This window comes from Miniopterus schreibersii, assembly GCF_964146895.1.
Source record: "Miniopterus schreibersii genome assembly, chromosome: 1".
Taxonomy (NCBI): domain Eukaryota; kingdom Metazoa; phylum Chordata; class Mammalia; order Chiroptera; family Miniopteridae; genus Miniopterus; species Miniopterus schreibersii.
The window spans coordinates 63336524-63359196 of NC_138101.1; the positions used below are offsets into that span (position 1 = coordinate 63336524).

Below are 22673 nucleotides of genomic sequence, written 5' to 3' on the forward strand. Positions count from 1 at the left end.
CCATTATCAACATGTATAGATCTCTTACATTTTTGTTTTCATGGATACATACATCCTGTTTTATGAAAATACCATAAGTTAGTTAACCCATCACCTACTGGTGAACATATAGATTATTTCCAATTTTTTGCAAGTAAAAAAATACCTGAATTTGTGCATGTTTATAAGATTATTCTCATGTATACACATGCAGGCTTTTCTGGAGAATGTCTGTTTCTTTTTGGCTCACCTAGATTTTATTTTTATTTAAAAAGTGAGGTAGGAATCCAGACCTATTTTCTGCCAGATGATAATCTGGTTGTTCTGGGTCAAATATTAAGTTACCATTATCATATATTAAATGTACTACTGAACTCCCTATGCTGTTCCACTACTCTATTTGTCTATTCCAGTATCATTATCAAACTAGTCTATGCTACTCTAATTTGGCTTAAACACTAAACTAAAAGCATATATTTTATTATCTGGTAGGGTATTTTCCCTGGGGTCACTGAAGATGGAATTTCCTTCTGCTTCTTTATCTTACTGTTTTGGTAGATGAGCTTCATATTTCCACTATTTTTATATCTACCAACTGACTAAAGTCTGTTGTGATCAGCAAACCAATAAACTGTATACTCCGGTTCTTCTAGTTTCCAATGGTAATTATTAAATTGTACGTATTTATTTTGGTAAAAGTGATAAATATAATTAACTCTTGGGTTCTTCAGTAACTCGTTTGTAGGCTAACGAAATAAAATAGCATGTCTGCTTTACAGACTCCCAAGTAAGGGTAGTTAGTAAAGTAAGTGGATTATTCAAATAAGTACTAATTTTTGGACACAGGTTAATCTGCATAAGAAATGGATATTTTTAGCCTCTTATATTTTTTATTATAATATTAAAGATGTTGATGCTAATTGGAAAAAGGGAAATTGCTCTTTCCCTTTATTAGTTCTATATATAGACACAGATTACAGTTTAATAGAAAGTCACATGATTTAGGAAATTTATAATGGAGGGTAATAATGCCTTACATGACATATATAATTATTATTCAAATTAAGCTATGAGTTACTTCTGTTTTATAATCCAAAGGGAAGACCTCACATAATGTCTAGGTTTATAATTAATTGACAGTTGCAATAGAACTATATTTAATATACAAGCCTATCTCACGCGTACACACAGTTGGTCCATGTTCCTTAATTAATACATTCAATACTATAATTCTGCCCTGAAATGTTATATGAGAGACATCATTAACTCTGCGATGAATCTGCAAATTGAAAAATATAAAAAATTAACATACCTCTGTGATTGGTTGCGTGGCTCTCACATTATTGGATGTAATGTGAAGTTTCTCATCATCTTGTGTAGGAGGATTAGCAAGGGCACCATGTGTCTGAGAGACCTTCAAAGTTTGGTAGTTTTTAAACAGTTTTTCATTCTCCTCTTTCATTGATTTTAGGTCACATTCCCATTCTTCGGCTAAAGTAGCATTTCTTTTCTCAAACTCTGTCGATTCATTCACTATAGCCTATTGAACAGTAAAAATACCATTACAGCTCTAAAGTGAATTACATACTTAAAAAAAACTACTATGTAAAATGTCAGAATTCTAGAAAAACATATATGTTGAAATTCAGTTTCAGAACATTCTAGAACAGTATGTGAAGAAATGAAAAAATGTAAACATTCTTTGTGGTTTGCATTGGTTCCTGAAATTTCAGATGATGTTGGATGTTGAGGAGAATAAAAGAAGGATAAAGACTGGAGAGGATTCAAATTGACTTGAAGATGATAATCTTGCCATCAGATCAGTACAAACACATGAAAAGGAATTTGAGATTTGTGGAGGTTAAAGTCTTTATACGTTATGGCTCATAGCAAAACGTTAACTGACACCTAATAGCAAAGCACACCCAGTAAACTTAAAAACAATCCATTTTCCTGCTTCATTCCAAACCTCAGTGTTTATAGGAAAAAATTCATTGACTTAGTAATTAATCTGAAAATCTTACATTTCTGTGCAGGGAATAATAATCAATACCGTCTTCTACACCGACGATAACTATCTCTGAGTTACTCATCCTTTTTATTCCCCAGTTCCTATAGGATATTCTTTTTGCTCTCATCACAAGTGGCTTATTGGTCTTATCTTCAACTTTGCGGCTTTATGGTCATTCTATCAGACCTGGATCCTAAATTAGTTGTTTTCTTGCTGGTACCCTGAACTCTCCTTGGTTCTGTACTACTGACCTCACACCATACAAAGTTACCAATTCCTACTGTCAGGGTGCTGAAAGGTGCCTCATATCCATGCTGTTTCACACGACAGAAATCCCTACTTTCTAATCATGACTGCAGCCTCCATATTACAAAAAACTGAATTATATGGAGTTTTTCTTATCTAAACATTGGTTTTATTCTTTTCTCTATTGATTACAGACTTTTTTTTTTTTAATAGTTCATTTACTATATTGCTACCTCTGGGTATTCAACAGATTAACTATGCATTAAACATTATCTATATTTCAATGTGATTTAAGTATAACTTCCAGATGAAAACAAGTGTTAGGGAAAGAACTACCCAAACACTTGAAATAAAAAAAACACACCCAATCTTAAAAGCTACATACTCTAGCTCCCTTTGCTCCAATTGCACATATAAGAAGCAACTTTCTGATTACTACATATTTTATCAGACATGTGAAGTAGGGATTACTTCAGAAAGCAGAATTAATATTCTGATCAGTGGGAAGTATAACAAATTAATAAACTGATTAATGCTGGTTCTTGTGAATCTGTCTACTAGGGTCGATCACCTTGGGAACCATGATACAAACCACATTTTGAATCTCAAGTTGAAGGATAGAGCATATGATAGTGACCCACTGAGATGAAAAGCACGAGGCCTCAATAAAGTAGCTTTCCAGGCCTGTCTATGGCTGTACCATGAGTCATGTCTCACTTGTCTGAGGCTACATAGGGAAAAGGCTCGATTCCTTCAGAAGCAGTGAAACGTGAGAAAGAAAGGAGAGTGGCAAGAGGATTCAAGATTTTATAAGTGGAGACTGATAATTACACATCCATGTTTTGTTTCTTTAGAAGTCTAAATTGGTATATTTAAGTATCTTAAGGAAGCATAATATGTTAGAGGAAGAACATGTTTCACATAGTCAATTTTTTGCACAAACCATATACAAATAAATAAAACATACTTAAAAATCCAGTTGCTCTAAGTCCTTTTAAGAATGAGGTAGAAAAATTAAAGTGAATAACAAAAAGAATGAGGTAGCATAAAAAAATTACTACTTACAATTATTCTGTTATTATAGAACTTATTCACTTGAAAAATCCTGTCGTTTTCTTTCTGGATGCCACTTTTAAGCTTTTCTATATCAAAATGAGTATTCAACCACTCTTCCAAAAAGTGGGTTATTTCTTTCCTTTTACTCAGTACTTGTTGAAATTCTGTCTTTATGCTGTGGAAGTCACTTTCTGAAAAATCTCTGAGAATTTCCTGTGTTAAAAAGTAAGCAATGAATTGTGCAAACATTAGGAAAGTTCTTATCTAAATATCATATAAATATCATAAAAAGGGGAAAATACCTTACTGAACTCTCATTCTTAATATTTTTGAAGTAAATATAGTTCTAGTTATTCTAATTATATTAGAAATAAAATTCTAATTTAAAACTTTATTCTAGTTATTTGAATAATAAAGTTTTGGCAGTATAGGCTATATAACAGAGGCAGGCCTACAAATTTTGCCTGTTAAGAGTTAAAACGTGTCAAAACCATAAATCTGTGACTAATAATCACAATAGGCGAAGTGCTTCTGGAAGTAACTTTTCTGTGCATATAGCAGTCCTTACCTGCATGTTAGAAATTAGATGCTAGCCTCACATTTCTGGCTGAGAGCAGGACATTCCATGGGGAGCTGTTGCAATAAAAATGTTTCTGACTCCTAGTCACAGGTCTAGAAGTTTTAGAAGGCATTTAGAGACTTATTCTGGGGTCCCATGAGTTCCCACTTGCTGATATTATGTAAATTTTTCTGAACTAGCAGAGTTCTGAAAGGAGGCTACTCTATTACTTGGTACTCTTTACATCTGGCCAGCTGTTACTCTGCAGCTTATTTTTAATTTTTGGTAAATGAAAATGCCTGTAAGCACATGAAAAGGTACCCTTCAACTTGATAAAAAAGGCTTAAAATCTAATTAAATCCATTTAAAGTAAATTATACCTCAATATGTAGATCCACCTTCTGGCTCAATTTGAGGTTCCTTAATTCTCTGGATGGTGCATCATAATCTTGTGGAAGGTGTGAAAATTGACTTAGCAGCTCATTTTGCTTTTCCACTTCATCAGTAAAAATCATTTCAAATTTATTGATGGATTCGTGCTGTTCTTTCTTTATCATTATAACATTGCTTACCGCATACTTGCAGAGAAACAAAGTGGGAAATTAAACTTACATTACATTTAAAGAATGTTTTAAACCCTCACGACTAAAGGTGGGATGGCATCTGGTTTATCTAGATCCTCTGATAAGTGAGGAAAAAGGAGAGAGACCCTATCTACCCCCAACTTTCTCCTCTCAGCATCTTGGAAGAGTAATTTCTGGTTCCTTATTTCTGACTTCCTACTGGATATACCTGTGGATGTCCTAAAAATACCTCAGAATCAGTTTAAAATGTAACATGATCTTTCCCTCCTAAAACCCCCCCAACTTTCTTTATTGCCCCTTTTTTGGTTAATTATATCACCAATCACCCATGTTTACCAGGTATACCTGATAATTCATTTTCAACATCCTGTTCTGCCTGTCTTGGTTTGGTAACCAGTATGGGTATGTCATACCTCAAGACTTACTTGTCAAGCACATTTAGATGTTTGACTTCAAGGTGACAATAATTTGAATGTTATATGTTCCATGGACTTCATGAATAAATTCTGGATATCTGACTGTCAGGATTTGTGAAAAGACTATCAGAACCTGAGGGGCAATTTAACTAGGTAGGATAGGCACCTGCTCCCCTCCCTACTTTCTCAACTTCCACCATTCCTTAACCTCTTGTAATTTGGCCTTTTCCTTAACTACTCAACTAAAGCTGCTTGGACAAAGGTCACCAATGAGCTCTATTATCAACAAATTGAGGGAATCTCTTCAGTCCACATTCTGGCTGTCTGATTTGAGATGCTCCTCCACTGACCTGAGTGATAGCACTTTTGTTTGGTTCTCTTCTGTCTGACTTTTCCAACCTCGATCCATGTGTTACTCTTTTCTGCTATTGTCTCTTGAAAATTTATCTTTTCCAAAGTCTCTTCTCATTCCAAGGCTCTTCTTCCTCTGTTATGCTTTCTGGGTAACCTTACTCACATATATTGTATTATCCATCACCTATATGCCAATGAACACCAAATCTTTATCTTTAGTCCTGACTCTTCTCCTGACAAACCTCAGACTTACAGCTAAATACTGAGCCCAGAGAAAGAAAGATATCTACTAAGAACGGCTACTGGTGGCAAACTGGGCTCAAATAAAGAAAGCAGAGCCTAGCAGCCATTTCTGCACAGGAGCCTCTCATGCAAATTACACTTCATAAAGAAGCCTGCACTGAACTGCCTGCTTGCATTGTGTTTCTGCCCTCTGAGCCAGCCCTTATAAAGGAGTTCCTATTTTGATCAATAATAGGACTGAGGCTTTCCCTATCTAATCAGAGCTGCACAGCTCCAGCCAATCAGAGCGGATCTATTCTGACCAATAAGAGCAGTTCTATTCTGACCAATTAGGACAGTGCCTTTTGGACCAATCAAACTGCAGGATTTGGAGTCCTCATTTGTACAAGGGCAGATCCATCAGAGACAGGGCCCCAAACTTCTGCCTATATAAGCCAGCTCTTCTCTGGCTCTGAGAGCGTACTTTCCCTTTCCACCGAAGCCAGATGACTGCATCTCCCTGGCTGAGATGAAACACAAGATGTCTCACCAGGGCAGAGCTGAGCAGACCAATGCAGCACAGGATGGAATGGCACGGAGCAGTGCACGGCAGACCACCAAGGAGCAGAGCAGCTGTCTAGCTGGAAAGAAGCCTGTGCTGTTTTCACAGCTGTGCAGTTTCACAATTGAGCTGTGTTGCCCTGAATGAAGTTTCATTCTTTACCACAGCCCATACTGGGGATTCCTGTTGGCACTGAACTGGCACCAAGGACCATCGGTTGACAATGCCTCCTGAGTTTCTCTTCTTGGGTGCTCCATCATAGGTATTTCTACCTCAAAACATTTCCCAGAAAACGCTTGGCCTTCATCCTGCCCCACTCCCCCTGCCCCTCTTCCTTTTCTCCACAAATCTGTCTTCTCACTATTCACAGACCTGGCTAAGTTCAGGTCCTGGATGCAATCTAAACTCTCCCTTACCTCCACTACCAAACATAGGCCTATTATTTTAAGTTGCCAGATATTTAATTTCTTTCATCCCTTCCATCCCTATGAGTCCTTCCCTACTAGTACACTCACCCATAATATCTCATCTGGACAACTGTAACTGCCTTATCTTTTCTTTCTGCCACTAGCCTTATCCCCTGCACACTCATATCTTCTTAATCTGTAGTGAAGTATCTAAAATGGCAATCTGATCACCTTACTGCCACCACTTAACATAGCTGTCCAGTGGCTCCCCATCATCTGCAAAATGAACTCCATCCACACTTTACTAAATGAGTCTATTTTCCATTAGTCTTATCTTCTTTAACTTCTTTCCTGGTATGTCATAGAACCCGCGCATACATCTTATTATGTACTTATTATCGCTGCACTTATTATTACCTATCTATATATCTGCCTCGCCCACTAGACTATGAAATATTTGAGATGTTATTCACACCTGTCTCCCAAGCACCTAAACACAGTGTTGAGGCCCATAGGAAGAGCTCAGGTTTTGTTGAATGACCAGGTCCCAGGTGCACCGAGAATCTTGCACATGCTATTCTTAGACACATGTAATCTTTAATTCAGTCAATAGTACATACACTAAGAAGCAAATATGTCAACTCACAATGCAGGACTTAATTTATAGCAATATTTACAAAGATATTACTAAAAAGGTTACCTTAAGATTCTTCATGACTCTGTAGAATTCCATGGAACACCTTTGGTTTACAGTGAGAAGTTTTTGAATCTCTCTGGTTTGTGGAAATGGAAGTGAAAGGTTTGCTTTTATTTTAATTGAAATCTCTTTTTGGCTTTCAGTCTCCTTCTCCAAGTCACGAGACAATCTATTTAAGAATTCATAATGATTATCCATCTCTGAGTATCTCTTCAGAAGCTCCTAAAGAAAATTAGAATTCATTCAACTTAATAAATGATTCTAATTTAACAATAAATAGTTCTAGCCTTAGAATTGTAACAAAACTTATGCTTTAACATTTTCTGTAGGAGAGTAATAAATTAAAACTGTTGTGTTTAAAATAAAAAAAGGAAACTGATATTATTGATTTTGGATTATAGAAATAATGTATAATTATTGTGAAAATTAAAAAAATGTAAACAAACATAACAAAGAAACCAAAAAATAACCCTTTTTATCATTTTGATATTTTCTTTTAGTCTTTTGAACATCCATGATGTGAATGAGCACTTACAAAATCTGAAGAGAAATTTGATTGAATTCTATCTAGTATATATTTTAGCTCAAAAATGAGTACTGGCTTATGTGTACAATGGCAGTGTGAGGTAGCAGATAAAACAAGTGACTAAGAATCAAGCTAGCTATTTGCTAGTTTGGTATAGCCTCTTCACACCTTTCTATTTGCCTAGAATCTGAGTTTTCTAACCTTTTATCAGAGTTCAGGTTCTAGCTCTGCCACTTCCTGAGTGGGAAAATCATCAAGACATTTTCTCAACCACAAAATGAAGACTACAATAACAGCCACAAAGTTTCCTAGGAGAATCAAGTAAAATATTTCAAACTACCTATATCTATGTACTCTATAAAATATACACACATTATGTGTTAAAAGAAATAAAATTAAAGTTGTAAAAATGCTTCTATACCCAAATTTTAAACTTAATCAGATTTGGTTTCAAATCCTTATTCTACCAACTTACTAGCCGTGTGACCTTGGAAAACTACTAAACTTCCTCTCTCAACAACTTTGGTTACTTTGTTTATAAATGGAGCAATAAAATCTATTTTATGAGGTAAAGCACCAAATATAGTACCTGGCATGTGGTAGACACTCAGTAAGCCTGGGCCCATATGCTCAAATGACTAGAGGCAATGCAGGCAACTTAGTGGTCTGAGTATAAGTGGAGGAGCACGTTACATTTAAGTTGATAAAATCATGTAATAAATAACCCGTGTAGTTCAGGGTGATAAACAATAGAACGAGGGGCTTCTGACTATAATGAGCTCTCTTTTTCATAATTTAAAGAAAAGCTAGACAGATGTTCATTCATCTGGGATGTTGGCAAGGGGATTCCTGCCTTTGGCCTTAGGATAAATCACATTATGGTACTGAGCAGTCATTCATTCTTACTTGAAATAGATACCTATTGAGAGAAAACAAGGAAATCAAAGAGGAAAAAGAGAAAACATAGAAATCAGAGAGAATTAAGAGTGAACAGAGGAAATGGAGACAAAAAGAGAGAATAGAAAAGAGGAAACTAAAAAAAGAGAAAAAAACAGAGACCAGAGAGAATAAAGAAAAAAGAACCAAGAAAATCAAGATAACAGAGAGAGAACAAAAAGAAAATACAGGAATAAAGAAAAAAGGAGAAAACAAAAGAGAAATGAGGACAGAGGAAAGGAAAAGAACAAAGAAAAAAAGAGAAAACAAAGATGACAGAAGAAAACAAAAACAGAACAACAACAAAAAAACCAGAGAAAGTGAAAATACAAAGAAAAAAGAGAACTCAGACAACAAAGATAAAAGACAGCGGACAACAAAGAAAAAGTAGAGAAGAGAAAGGGAACGAACAAAGAGTAAACAAAGAGACCCAAAACCCAAGAAACAAGGAGAAAAGAGAAAACTGAGAGAACAAAGTAAAAATACAGAAAACAGAAAAATGGAGAACAGAAAAAAATGAAGAAAACAAAGAACAGAGAAAAAAGAGGGAAAAGAGAGAACAAAAGAACCTAAGTGGGAACTTAAAAAACAAAGAAAAAACAAAAAGAGAACAGAGTAAACAGAGAACAACAAAGAAGTGAGAGAACAGAGAAAAAATAAGATAGGTATTGAATGCTGACTTCCACTAGGAATGTGCTAAACACCAGTCTTCACGGATCTTGCATTCTAACAGGGGTGACGGTAAATCTTGTTGGTTTTACCCTCAATATACAGACCAAACATTTCTCACTACTTCCACTGCTACGTCTCTGGGCCAAGCCATCATCTCTCTGCCTGGATTACAAATGGTCTTCCTGCTTCCACTCTGTTTTCAACACAAGAGTCATCCCTTTAAAATGTAAGTCAAATCATGTCTCTCACATGTTCAAAATTCTGCCTGCCTCCTCCCCATTAACTTTCTGACCTCATTTCTAGCTTTCCCCCTTCGTGATGTTCCTGGAACTCATATGGCAGGCTCTCCACAGGAGCTTTGCACTTGTTGTGCCTCCCTGCCTACACTGCTAGTCCTGCAGATAGCTGTATGGCTCAATCCTTCACCTCGTTCAGGTATTTACTCAAATATCATCATTCCAGCGAAGCCTTAAAACCACAAGCCCCCACTGTTTTATGTATGTATATATGTATACATACATACCTGCACTAGAAAGTTTAGAAACATTGACCACTATCTTTTCATTCCCCAGAGGTTCCTCATAGACCAAAGATTTTCGCCTTTTTCATCTCAAGGGACACATAAGCTAATTACTAAAATTCTACAGCACACCAAAAATATATTTTTTGCCTATCTAACAAGAAAAAAAAAAAAGGTATAATTTTGATTCAATCACACTGGATGGCTGTTGTTGTGCTGGCTGTTGTCATATTTTAATTTTACAATCTAAGGGAAAAGAGGTTGGTGCCCCTGACTAAATAGTCAGGTATTGCATGTTTAAAAAATAAAAAAATTAAAAAATGGGGGGGTAGGGGAGAGGGAGATCAATTTGTTTTTCCATTCATTGGTTGATTTTTGTATATGCCCCGATTGGGAATCAAACCTGTAACCTTGGTGTATCGAAACGACGCTTTAATGAACTGACGTACCTGGCCAGGGCAGGTATTGCATGTTTTAAAAATTCTTGCGGCATATCGGTTGAAAATCACTGCCATAGACCTTTGAAGGGTACCAATATTCCTTTGTAATTTTAACAGGGAAAACTTACTTTTATCCTAAAGCACTTTTCTCTCAGGCTTGCTGTAAGGTGTTCTTTTTCATCACACAGTAACTCTTTTTCATATTTTACTACCTCTTTGTGGGTCTGTTGGTCCTGCTTTGACACAAAAAAATAAATAAGGCTTCAGCTATAACTACATTCAAAGGAAATTTCTACTCATACTTTTTAAATTACATATTATATATTAAGTTTCAATCATGGAAGTAAATATTACACCTGTAGTTCAAAAGCAATGTTGAAAACGGTAAAAAATGAGTAATAGTACCACTGAGTCTTGTAGTGAGTGATCTCAACTCATTGGGGGGGAATGGGAAAACCATGTACTTTTGGGAACTAGAGTTTGTTCCTATAGTCTTCATAGTTGCAAATTAGGTTTTAGATTTATCTGGTTCCTACTTTTCCAAATTTCTGAATAAGAATCACTGCTGCCAACTAAACATACTGGCAAAAACATCTGTACTATCTACAGTGTTCCAAGCCCCACTAATATGTTCTTCCCAGCACCCTGAAACAGAAAACTCGTATCCTATTTACAGTTTGTATTTCTGTATAAAACAAAATTTTCTCCCACTTGTTTATCTTGTTCACAAGAAGACCTAAAAGAATAATCAACTGCTCAATAAAAAACCTGAGTGATTTAAATCTCTATAAATTTAGTTAGGGCCAACATAAAGATGATTCCCAAGTGTGTGACATTTTTTGTCTGATATTTCTATTGAGATTACAAATGATATTGTTTCTACTTTATTCTTTATTATTGAACTATGAGAATGAAAAAGGTTTTTTATAGATTTCATATAATTTCTTGTCTGAATTGTTTCTTATTCAATTTAAACAGTCATACTAGAATAACTTCCTTTTTTTGTATTCACCGTGCCTTTTTTACCTTCTAACTTCATTAAGAAGAGCCGACGTCTAAAACTCTATCATGTAGAGGTAGTGAAATGGGGTATTTAATCTTTTACAAATCTAATCGTTCAAATATTTCTCCATTGAGAATAACACTATTTCTTGGTTTTAAAACCCTTTAAAAACCATTTTGACTTTTTAAAAAAAAATGTATTTCCTGCTTGTGTGGAATTATAGTAATAGTTTCCCCATTACCCTTTATTGTTTGCAGACATCTGCAGAAAAACAACAAAACAAACTATTACTCTTTTAAAAAAAGCATGATTTTTACAAATAGTTACTAGATGGGGGAAGATTCTGAACTCACTCTAGCTATCAATTTTCTTAAGGTTTCTCTGAATTGGTCTCTTTCCATTTTGAGAGACTCCTTTATTCTCCTTAGCTCATCTCTTTCCTTAGCTACAATTCTTATTTCTTCAAAGCTTTCATGAAGTTTCTTAGTCAAGTGTAAGTTATCCATTTCTATACTTTGCATAGATAAATTTCGAGTCTCAAATTGCTTCTGCAAATGTTCCATTTCATTCATTTTTTTATGAGTTTTATTGATATCTTCTTTCATTTTAAGAAGGTGAAGCTCTTTTTTTTGAAGTTCTTGGATCTTGAGATAATTAAAAAACAAGTTAGAATGAAAACAGAATTCTTTCAAGGAAGGAAACTAGTGTCTATTTGTTATATAGGTACATACATATCTATGTCCACATTTATATCTATATCCACTTACTTCACAAATAATTTTGGACACTCCCCAAAGAACAAAACAACACTTACCTTTTTCTGTAAATCATCTTTTGATTTGCTTAAATCCTTTTGAATATTTGAAATCTGAGTTGTTTTCTCTGAAACTCTTTCTCTGAATTTATCAATCGTTTCTTGGTGCTCTTTCAAATGCATACGAGCAATTTTTAGTTCCTGTTGTGTTTCCAGATTCTTTATTATTAGAAGAAATTGAAAAATGAGGATATAAAGAAACATTACCTTTTCCTAATGTTGAACTGGTTAAACAAAACCTTACAAAATGCATGCTTATAGTTAAAAATCACCACCATTCTACCACTAAATTAGAACAGTGCAGAGGATATAAAGTAAGAGTTCCTGGGCCAAACCTCACCCACCCCAGTTCTGCTCCCTGTTGAACTCTGCCACTTACTTTTCACCTTTCACATCATTTGGGCATCCCTCTAAATCAGTATCACATACCCCATTCTTATGGTTAGTATTCCATTACACAGATGAGCCCCACTTAGCCAGTGTCTTATTGGTGGACATTTGGATTGCAATGTTGCAGTAAATGCTGCTGTATTTCTGTCCAAATGTGTGGCTATACTGATAAGATAAATTCGTAGAAGTGGAATTGCTATAGCAAATGCATATGCTGATAAATTTTTAATATGATATTGTCAAACTGTCTTCCTAAAAGATTATATTTACATTTCACCAACAGTATCATTTATTTTCAAAGAAGGCAGCCTCTTGTATTAAAAACATGCTTACTGGATAGAAAGGAGCACAACTCACTCTAGCTATGGTTTCTTGTAGGTTTGCCTTGAGTTGGTCTCTTTCCAGTTTGAGAGTCTCTTCTACTCTCCTTAGATTATCTCTTTCTTCCAGTACTGATTTCATTTCTTCAAGGTTTTCATGAAGTTTCTGAGCCAAATTTAAGTTCTCCATTTCTATTTTATCCAGAGTTAGACTCTGGGCTTTGAGTTGTTTCTTTAATCGCTCCATTTCAGACATTTTCTTCTGTGTCTCAGTGACATCTTCTTTTAACTTCAAGAGTTGGTGTTCATTTGCCTTAAGTTCTTGGATCTTAAGATGATTATAAAATAACATGTTAAAATACAGAAGGTTTTTCAAAGAAAAATAAGCAATAGTTTCTAAATTGATTTAGACAAGATTTCCCATGTCACTCTTACAAATACTCTACATAACTCCACACAGAAATTATTTTCTTTTGAGGTTATAATATACATAAATGTTGTTCTTAAGTGTATAGCTCAATTATTCTTAACATGTGTATATATCTATGTACCAAAACCCCATAAATTTCCTGTATATCCCATTCTATAACCATTATTCTGACTTTTCTCATCCTAGATGAGTTTTGCCTGCTTTTGATCTTATAAATCACAATATATTTATCCATTCTCCTGTTGATAGGCATTTGAGTTGTTTTCAGTTTTTCGCTATTATGATTAGAACTACTATGAACATTCTTGTACATATCTGTATGTTGAAGCACGCACTCTTTTCTCTTAGGTACATACACAAGGAGTAGAAATACTGGGCCACAGACAGTTATCTGTTTAGTGTTAGTAAAAGTTGCCAAGCTGTTTTCCAATGTGGCTAAACCATCTTACATCCCCAGTAGATTTCAGGCACAAATAAACCAGATATCTAATCAAAGCTCACCCCCCCATATATATCTTGTAATATAGTGTTTAAATTTTCTAAAGCCATTTGTATATTTCATCTGTCTTCTCAGAAACAAACCCTCTGAGTTCAATAGTTTCCTGGTTCTTCTTCAGATGCATGTGAGCAATTCTTAGTTCCTCTTTTTTTCCAGATTTTTTATCATTAGAGACATTTTAAGAACAGTGACATATGGTAATGTTAACTAGTAATTTTTTAATGAAAGTGATGTTTTCTTAGTAAAAAGAATAAAGCTAAACCTTCTTACTTTAACTAGTATTTTTTAATGAAAGTAATATATTTTCTTAGTAAAAATAACACAACTATTACTTCTTACTCTACATTTTTGTTAGAAAGTTAAAAGCTTTTCCCTCTCCTGTCCTCCCCTCCTCATAACCTCTACTTTCCAGAGGCAAACACATTATTTACATACCATTCCACAGCTTGCTTTTCCTACTAAGAGTTATTTTGGGATTCCAAATTAAATCTATGTAAATTTTTTTTTTTTTTAACCTGTTGTATAGCATTCTGACATATTGCTCATCTTTACCCAGTTTCCTTCTGATGGACATTTTGGTTGTTTCCCATTTTTTTTTATTACAAACGGTTACAATGAACAACAATGTGGTTTATGTGTGTGTTTGGGTATGTCTATATCAAAGAAAGATTCACTGCTGTCAAAACACATTTCCTCACTAGGAAGGGGTATGATTGTAACTTACTTTAGCTTCAGTTTCTATGAGGCTTTCTCTGAGCTGGTCTCTCTCCATTTTGAGGGTTCCCTCCATTCTTCTTAGGCTATCTCTTTCCTTGGTAACACATTTTATTTCTTCAAGGTTTTCATGAAGTTTCTGAGTCAACCTTAACTTCTCTGTTTCTATACTTTCCAAGATTGAATTCTGGGCCTCCAACTGCTTCTTCAGCTGCTCTGTTTGATACATATTTTCCCTGAGATCATTTTTTACCGTAAGAAGTTGATGTTCTTTCTCCTGAACTTCTTGGATCTTGAAATAATTACACAATAAATTAAGATATAAACAGATACTGATAAAAAGCTAAACAATAGTTTCTAAATTATCTAGACAAACCTCTACACGTCCACAATTTTAGGATGACTCATATCCTATTTCATTACACAAAAGACTTCATTCAAACTGTCACTTAGGTAACAACTTAAAAGAAATACCTGTGCTTTTAAGGCACTATTTTTGTTTTCTAAATCCATTTGCATATTTGATATTTCATCTGTCTTCTCAGAAACAATCTTTTTGAGTTCATCAATAATTCCCTGATGCTCCTTCAGATGTATGTCAGCAATTCTTAGTTCCTCTTGTTTTTCCAGGTCCTTCATTATTAGAGAAAGAAAAATACATTCAGAGTAACACACTTCAAACCATATGTGCAAAAGAACAGGGTAAGAAGTAAAAATTCCCCTCCCTCCTTACACCTCCTAGTGCTCATCCTATAATTGACTCTCAGATGTTAATACAGGCTAGATATACAACCCTACAATTTCGCCTTTCCCTACCAGGATACTTCCAAGTCAGCACCATAACTCTACCTCATTCTTTATCTGTGTCTGCTTATTCCACGGTCTGAATGTGCTGCACTTATTAACCAGTCTCCTAACACTATACAGTTAGAACTTTCCCTATTTTTTGTTTGCTTTATTTTGTTATTGCAGCTTGCTGCAATGAATATCCTTCTACAAATATATTTGCACAGTTGTGCTAATGTGTGCAGGATAAACAGCTACAATTGAACTTTTCAGGTAAATGAATAAACTTACTAAAATATTTGGAAGATATTACCAAATACACTCCCCCTTCCTCTTTCAACCTTCCCCAAGGCTGGTAACTCACTCTAATTGCAGTTTCTCTTAAGTTTTCCTTGAGCTGATCTCTCTCTACTTTGAGAGTCTCTTCCACACTCCTAAGGTCATCTCTTTCTTTTGAAACAGATCTCATTTCTTCAAGGCTGTCATGGAGTCTCTCAGTTAACCTTATGTTCTCCATTTCTAGGTTTTCCAGAGTTGACTTTTGGGTTTCAAGTTGTTTCTTCAAGTATTCCATTTCACACATTTTCTCCTGAGTCTCATCTACAGCTTTCATCTTAAGAAGCTGATGTTCTTTTTCCTGAAATTCTTGAATCTGAGAAAATCATAAAGCAAGTTAGGGCACAGGCAGAGTTTTTAGGAAAAAGGAGGTTTTCCAATCTAACAAGACCTACCTTTCCCCATAACTCAGCATCTGAATTTTCTAAATCTCTCTGAATATTTGCTCCTTGATCTATCTTCTCCAAAATAGTCCTTGTACTAATAGTTTCTTGGTGCTCCTTCAGAAGACTGTAAGCAGTTTTAAGTTCCTCTTTGACTTTCTGTCCCTTTATGATTGGAGCAAAATGAATAAACCTTAATAGTAAGCATCATTACCACCTCAACAATATTTTTGTATCCAAAAATATCAGAAGAGGGAAACTTACTTCAGCTACAATTTCTTTAATGTTTTCTTTGAGTTGGTCTCTCTCCATTTGAAGGGTCTCTTGCACCCTCTTCAGTTCATCTCTTTCTTTAATTATAATTTTTATTTCTTCTTCACTCTTCTGAAGTCTCTCAGTTAACTCAAGCTTCTCGCTTTCTATGCTTTCTAATAACAAACCTTTGGCTTTGAGTTGTTCCTTTAATTGTTCCAGTTCACTCAGTTTTTCTTGAGTCTCACTAATTTCTTTGACACAAATAAATTGTTCCTGTTTTTCATGAAGCTCTTGCATCTTAAAATAATGATAAAATATACACACATTACTTTAGGTAAAAAAACCAGTATGTTCTCTAAAACAATTTAGTATGCAAACAGTAAGAATTATTTATAATTCAGTTAGCTACTTCCCTCAGGTTTTTCCCCCCCACTGTTCCTTTACCCCCATTTACCTTTTTCTGTAATTCATCATTGGTTGTTTCTAATTCCTTTTGAAAGCTTGATAATTCAGTTTCTCTCTCTGAAAGATTCATTCTTAGCTTATCAATAGTTTCCTCCTGTTCTTCCAGGCGACAATGAGCAACTTCAAGTTCCTCTTTGGTTTCTTGGTGCTTTATTAATAGAGAAATTGTAAAAAATTTATAGAAACATAATAACCATTGCACTCTAATTCTTTTTTCCAAAGGTTTAGTTTCTACAAAAATATCTGATTACAAATTACTTAAAAAACACACATACATACATGGGGGAAAGAATGTAACCTACTTTAGCCAAGATTTCTCTCATGTTTTCTTTGAGTTGGTCACTTTCAGACTGAAGAACCTCCTGCAGCCTCTGTAGGTCATCTCTCTCCTTTGCTGTAGATTTCACCTCCTCATGACTTTCTTGAAGCCTCTCAGACAACCTGAGCTTTTCCATTTCTAATCTCAACAGTGCCGACTCTTTATATTTGAGTTCCTCCTTCAGTTGTTCCATCTCACTGATTATTTTCTTAGTCTCACTGTCTTTTTCCTGTAGATCAAAGGACTGCTCTTGTATATCTTGAGCCTCTTCGATCTTAAGAGAATCATAAAATATATTTGATATCCAAAGACACTTTATTTTAGGGGAAAAGAAATCAGGATACTTTCTAAAAAATTAAGCCAGGATTTAATGGTTCATTTACAGAGCAATCTTCCCACTTCCCTACTTTTCCATTTTTCAGGTATTTAGCACTTATTTATTGAGGGCTCGCTGTGATGTCAGTGTATTATTGGAGGCTGGAGATAAAACAGGAAATGAGAATTACAGGATCTCTGCCTTTTTGAGACACTTTAGGGGGAAAGTAGATATATGTCAAATCTCACCAAACAGAACTACTGGGTTCTCCTAGGGTATTAGTGGCAAACCTAACCTACAGTGAGTGGTTAGGAAGGAGGGAGGGGTAGGTATGGTAATACTGTAGGTAGGGAGACCAGAACATCTGAAAGCCATGAGATGAGGAAGAGCAATAGACTAGAGTTGCTGGAGCATGATAAGCAGAAGGAGAGAAGTGAAATAACACTAGAGACCAGTAGGTCTGGAATCCAGGGTTTCCTAGACCTCGCAAAGGACTCTGGTCTTGATGTCAAGTGACGTTTCGCTATTAAAGGATTTTAAGAAGAAAAGATTGCCTGGGCTCAGAATGAAAAATCAATTAGAGAAGTATAAGAATGAATGTGGGAAGATCAGTTAGGCTATTGCAGAAAGCCAGGGAAAGAAATAATGGTGGCTTGGATTACAGTGCTGGTGATTTAGAGAGAAAAGTGGGAGGATTTCATACATACATACTTCAAAATACATAAAGTTTGGGGTTTGGATTATAGAGTGAGTTGGGAGGGAGAGATGGTAGTTGGGTGATCCCCAGATTTCTGACCGAATCAATGAGGAATAGAAGTGCCTTATGAGATGCTGAAGGAACAGATTTAGGGAAGGAACAAAAATAAAGGTGTTTTTGTTTTCAGCCTTTTCTATATACTATAGAATTACTTTTTCTAAATAATTCTGAATATTTAAGAAAAAAGCTATCATCTCTGAAACTCATTTTCAATACTTTTAAGTATTTATAAGCAATTTTTAGTTCTGTTTCCAAATACTTCATTACGGACTGATTTTTTTTTTTTTTGTTGAAGCCCTAACTCCCAACTGGAGACAGGGCATTTAAAGAGGGTAATTAAGGTTAAATGAAGTCACCTTATCCCCTAGGACTGGTGTCCTTTAAGAAAAGGAGGATATAGCAGACACTTTCTCAGCTCAAGTGCACAGAAGAAAGGTCTCGTGAAGACGCAGAAAAAAGACCATCTACATTCCAGAAAGAGAGGCTTCTCCAGAAACAGAATTTTTAAGTGCCTTAATCTTGGCCTTCTAGACTCTACAACTAGGAGAAAATAAATAATAAATTTCTGTTGTTTTAGCCACCTAGTCTATGATATTTTCTTATGGCAGCCTTAGTGTACTATAATATACCTCCCTTAAAAAAATTATCATTAGCATCCTAGCCTTTCTTGTGTATTAAATAAGCAGTAAAGCAGTTATTCTCTTAAGGTCTCAGGAAAAAATGAACCGTATTACCTAGAATGAATTAAGGTAGGATTTAAACACCTAATAGTAAAATTATGGCCGAAGACCTAGAAACAGACATAAGTAGGATACACACATTGATTTTATTGTGAACTCTATAAACAAGTTTAGTATACAAAATCTGATGTAAAATAAGTATTTTGGCCATAATTAATAATAAGCACTGAATCTTTCTTATATTCCTAAAGTTCAGAATGGCTTTTTAAAGATGTTTAAAGAATATCAACCCTCTGAAAATATCAGCTCAAAGTTTGAACTAAATTTTTTTGTCTTTTTTCAAATTGATTGTAAGCAGTTATATTTGAAGTTATTTAAAAGATATTAGGGTGAAGTTTATGAATTATTGTTAGTTATTACCACTGTAATAAGTAAGACTGAGGTTAAGGAGAAAGCTCATATATAAATATATGAAAATTTTGAACAGAAACTCTTTACCTCTTCCTGAAATTCATCCTCAGTTTCTCTTATGTTTTCCTCTATATTCAAATTCTTGGAGCTTTCCTCAGAAACTTTCATTTTTAGCATGTTAATAGTTTCTTGGTGTTGTTTCAAGGACTCAAGAGCATTTCGTAACTGTTCTTGGGTATCTATATTCTTTGTCAGAGAAATACAATACCATTTCCATTAGAATAAGGAGAAACGGTGAAAATAATTTTATAGTTTCTACTTGATAAGTAATAAATGATGGCTCCTATAATGTTTTCAAAGATGCTCTGAGTTTTCAACGTCTAATCAGTTAAAATCTTACCATGTTTACAGTATCCTCAATGTCACTTCTGAGTTGGTCTCTCTCAATTTGCAGGCTCTCCTGGAGTTGTCTTAAGTCTTCCTTTTCTTGGGTTAAGGTTCTTACTTCTTCTAAGGTTTGGTGAAGCTTCTCAGTAGTCAGTATTTTCTCCCTTTCTATTGTTTGCAGCCTAAAATCTCTACTTTCTAATTGTTCCTTCAGCTCTTCCACTTCATTTAACCTTTCTTGACTCTGCTGAAGTTCTTGGGTTTTGTGAGAAAGCTTTAAAATAAGAAAGTGAATGTGAAAAGCAGAATATTCTATGGCATACACATGGAAGCCAAACCCCAGAAGACTAAAGATGATTTCCCTAGAAGGTATCTTATACCAACCTCTGTCTTTAAAGCATTCAAACTTAAGCTGAGTTTTTGAGATTCTTCAGAGAGATTTTCTATTTCCTGATTTACTCTTGCATTCTCTTCAAGGAGCTTATTATAGTTTTGCTCCAATTCAATATGACAATTTTTAAAATCTTGGAATTCTTGATCCATGTTTTTATAATTCATCTGGGTAGTTGCTAGGTCATCTTTAGTTTTTTCAATTTCTTCAAGTAAATCTTGAATTCTACTCTCCTTATGAACTACTTCAGAAGACAATTTGTCTTTTTCTGATGTTATTAGATATAGCTCTTCAGATTTATCATTTATCTAAGAAAAAATCAATACTCAGCTATGTTAACAACGTATGATCTACTGAAGCAGTTTTCAGAAAACAAAACAAAAAAACCTTTTTCTGCAAAAAGAAAGACAATGAAACTAAGCAAATATTTGACTGAAAAAAGGCAGTATTTTTATTATTTCTTTAACAGTATATTTTCTTGTTTAACTTTATCATCAAAATGAGAGTTATTTGCTTAAAAATTTGTTTACCTCTTTCCTTAGCATTTCTACTTCTGAAGGTAAAGATTTCAATTCTGAGAGCAAATTAACTTTTTCATGCAAAGTTTTATTTACTTCAACTTCTTTCTTCAGTTCTTTCTGGAGATCTGTGATCTTTCGTTCCAATTCCAAATTACAGAGCAAATCTATGAAAATTTTGGTAAATTAAACAGCTCGCAGTTATTGAGTCAATTTAAACTACATATAAATTTTTGATCAGATTATATAAAATTTATTTTAAAAAGAGGCAAAGTTGATAAACAACTAATGTAATTGTGACTACGTAGTTAAAAAGTTTCAGATATACAACATTATAATTTGATATCTGTATAGACTACAAAGTGATTATCCCCAAAAGTCTATCCATCACCATACATGGTAATAGTTCTTGAATCACCTTTTTCAAAATCAGGTACAATTTTTAACTCTTACGATCTGAAGTCCATAGAAACATTCATATATACTGGCACAAATAATGAAAGTTGAATGTTGTTGCAAAATCCTTAGGAACATTTCTACAGAAAGTCAGATTTGCAAAGAGGTAGTCTAATATTACAAAATACCTTTTGGAACTTTGCCGTCTATAAGGGAGGTGAGTTGTGTTATTTCATTAAAAGAATATTGTAATTCTTTCTCCAGATCAACTTGTACTTTCTTTTGTGCCACCAACCGGCTTTGATATAATTGATTATCATTTTCCATTTGCTTGCATATACTTTCAAGTTCATTCTATTGAGAGAAACACTGCAAATTCACAAAAATGTACTGATCATTACAAACGCTTGATTATAAATATTGCAAAAATCACTTACCAATTTCTCTTTCAGCTCTAGATTTTCACTCCTAAGAAAGGCTGATTCTCTCTTGGCATCAAGGGCTATAATTTCAGCATCAAGCTGAGTTTGCTTTTTTTGTTTTAGGTCTTCAGTGTCTTCCTATACACATGACAAAAAGAATTTAGTAAAATCTAACATTCTCAGATTGGAAAATGTTAACACACTTTTGTTCAGCTAGCATGGTCAAGTTCTCTATGGATTTTAAGTTATTTTCTCCAAAACATGACAGGCAAGTAAAGTTAAGAATATTAAACCAGCCTTGGCAGGGTGTCTCAGGTGGTTGGAGCATCATACCGTACACCAAAAGGTTGAGGTTCGATTCCGTCAGGGCATATACCTAAGGTGTGGGTTCGATCCCTTGTTGGGACGCATACAGGAGGCAATGGGTCGATGTTTCTCTCTTTCTCTTTTCCTCTCTCTCTCCTTCTTCTTCTCTCTAAACATATCCTCAGGTGATGATTATTTAAAAAAAATTAAATCACATATTTAAAAGAAAATTATCCCATAGAAAAAGAAAGAAAAGATATAAATAGGTAACTCAGTGAAGAGAAAATGCAAATGACCTATAAATATATGAAAAAAATCAGAAGTCTCATGTTTAGAGAGAAGTAGCATTTTAACATGACTTTAGCTTACATAAATTCAAACTATGTCCGTGGCAAAATATTAATGCATGATTGAATGAATAAAATGAATAAAGAGTAAGAAATAAACAATTTTTAAAAAGTGGACAATTCTGCTTGCTACTCTATTAATCCTATTCTCCAGGATTACATGAAAGCACCTTTCTTACCCAGGGATCAGAACAGTGAGAATACTTTTAAAAAGGATGAATTGTCATTAACAGGAGGTAACAAAAAAGTACTAATAGGAGGTAATAGAGTACTCTGAAAAACTCAAATAGAGCAGAAACTAATATTTAAAAAATTCAAGCTAGAAACCGTTACCTTTTTATAAAGGGTGCTAAAAAACTAGAATCAAACTGATACTATTGTCTGTGTCCATGGGTTATACATGTAAGTTCTTTGGTTAACATCTTCCTACCCTCCACCCCTCTTCCCTCTTCCCTCTGAGATTTGCCAGCCTTTCCTGAAGTAATCAGGCAGATTGATAGCAAATAGAAAAAAATAAATCAATAATTTCACCATGAGATTCAATGTTACTTAATGCCACAATCTTGTACAAGCTAATCTAGAACAACAGTTTCTAAAAACTACTTCAAACTTTCAAAAATAGTTGCTGAAATTATAATGAGAATGCATTAATATCATGAACTTAATGACATTTATGAAAACAAACTCAATTACATGTTTTAGAGTTCTAGATTCTTGACAACATAAGTGCTTACCTGAAGATACTGACTATGCACTTATGCATGCATTTGTACAAACAATTGAAGAATGAAAAAGTTTTTTAATTACTAATTTTTAATGGAAACTCATCACTAACTTATTT

At 34.4% G+C, this 22673-nt stretch overlaps 1 protein-coding gene across 7 annotated transcripts in view; it reads right to left on the bottom strand.

The window, feature by feature from the left end:
* Nucleotides 1-22673, bottom strand: part of CENPE (centromere protein E) — a 60489-nt gene that overhangs the window by 12688 nt on the left and 25128 nt on the right. For 2 of the 7 annotated variants that reach the window (XM_081156005.1, XM_081156001.1), the window contains 20 exons: nucleotides 21195-21317; nucleotides 20946-21111; nucleotides 20374-20528; nucleotides 19837-20151; nucleotides 19466-19726; nucleotides 19153-19311; nucleotides 16885-17175; nucleotides 16572-16730; nucleotides 16127-16414; nucleotides 15875-16027; nucleotides 15508-15795; nucleotides 14832-14990; nucleotides 14368-14649; nucleotides 12752-13042; nucleotides 12005-12163; nucleotides 10316-10423; nucleotides 7097-7315; nucleotides 4232-4429; nucleotides 3302-3505; nucleotides 1292-1519 (listed from right to left, as the gene is read on the bottom strand). In XM_081156005.1, coding sequence (XP_081012131.1) covers nucleotides 1292-1519; nucleotides 3302-3505; nucleotides 4232-4429; nucleotides 7097-7315; nucleotides 10316-10423; nucleotides 12005-12163; nucleotides 12752-13042; nucleotides 14368-14649; nucleotides 14832-14990; nucleotides 15508-15795; nucleotides 15875-16027; nucleotides 16127-16414; nucleotides 16572-16730; nucleotides 16885-17175; nucleotides 19153-19311; nucleotides 19466-19726; nucleotides 19837-20151; nucleotides 20374-20528; nucleotides 20946-21111; nucleotides 21195-21317 — 4206 coding nt within the window. Of the gene's footprint in view, nucleotides 1-1291; nucleotides 1520-3301; nucleotides 3506-4231; nucleotides 4430-7096; nucleotides 7316-10315; nucleotides 10424-11543; nucleotides 11835-12004; nucleotides 12164-12727; nucleotides 13043-14367; nucleotides 14650-14831; nucleotides 14991-15507; nucleotides 15796-15874; nucleotides 16028-16126; nucleotides 16415-16571; nucleotides 16731-16884; nucleotides 17176-19152; nucleotides 19312-19465; nucleotides 19727-19836; nucleotides 20152-20373; nucleotides 20529-20945; nucleotides 21112-21194; nucleotides 21318-22673 lie in introns of all 7 variants that reach the window. The other 5 variants (XM_081156002.1, XM_081155999.1, XM_081156004.1 and 2 more) reach the window with 4 other exon arrangements.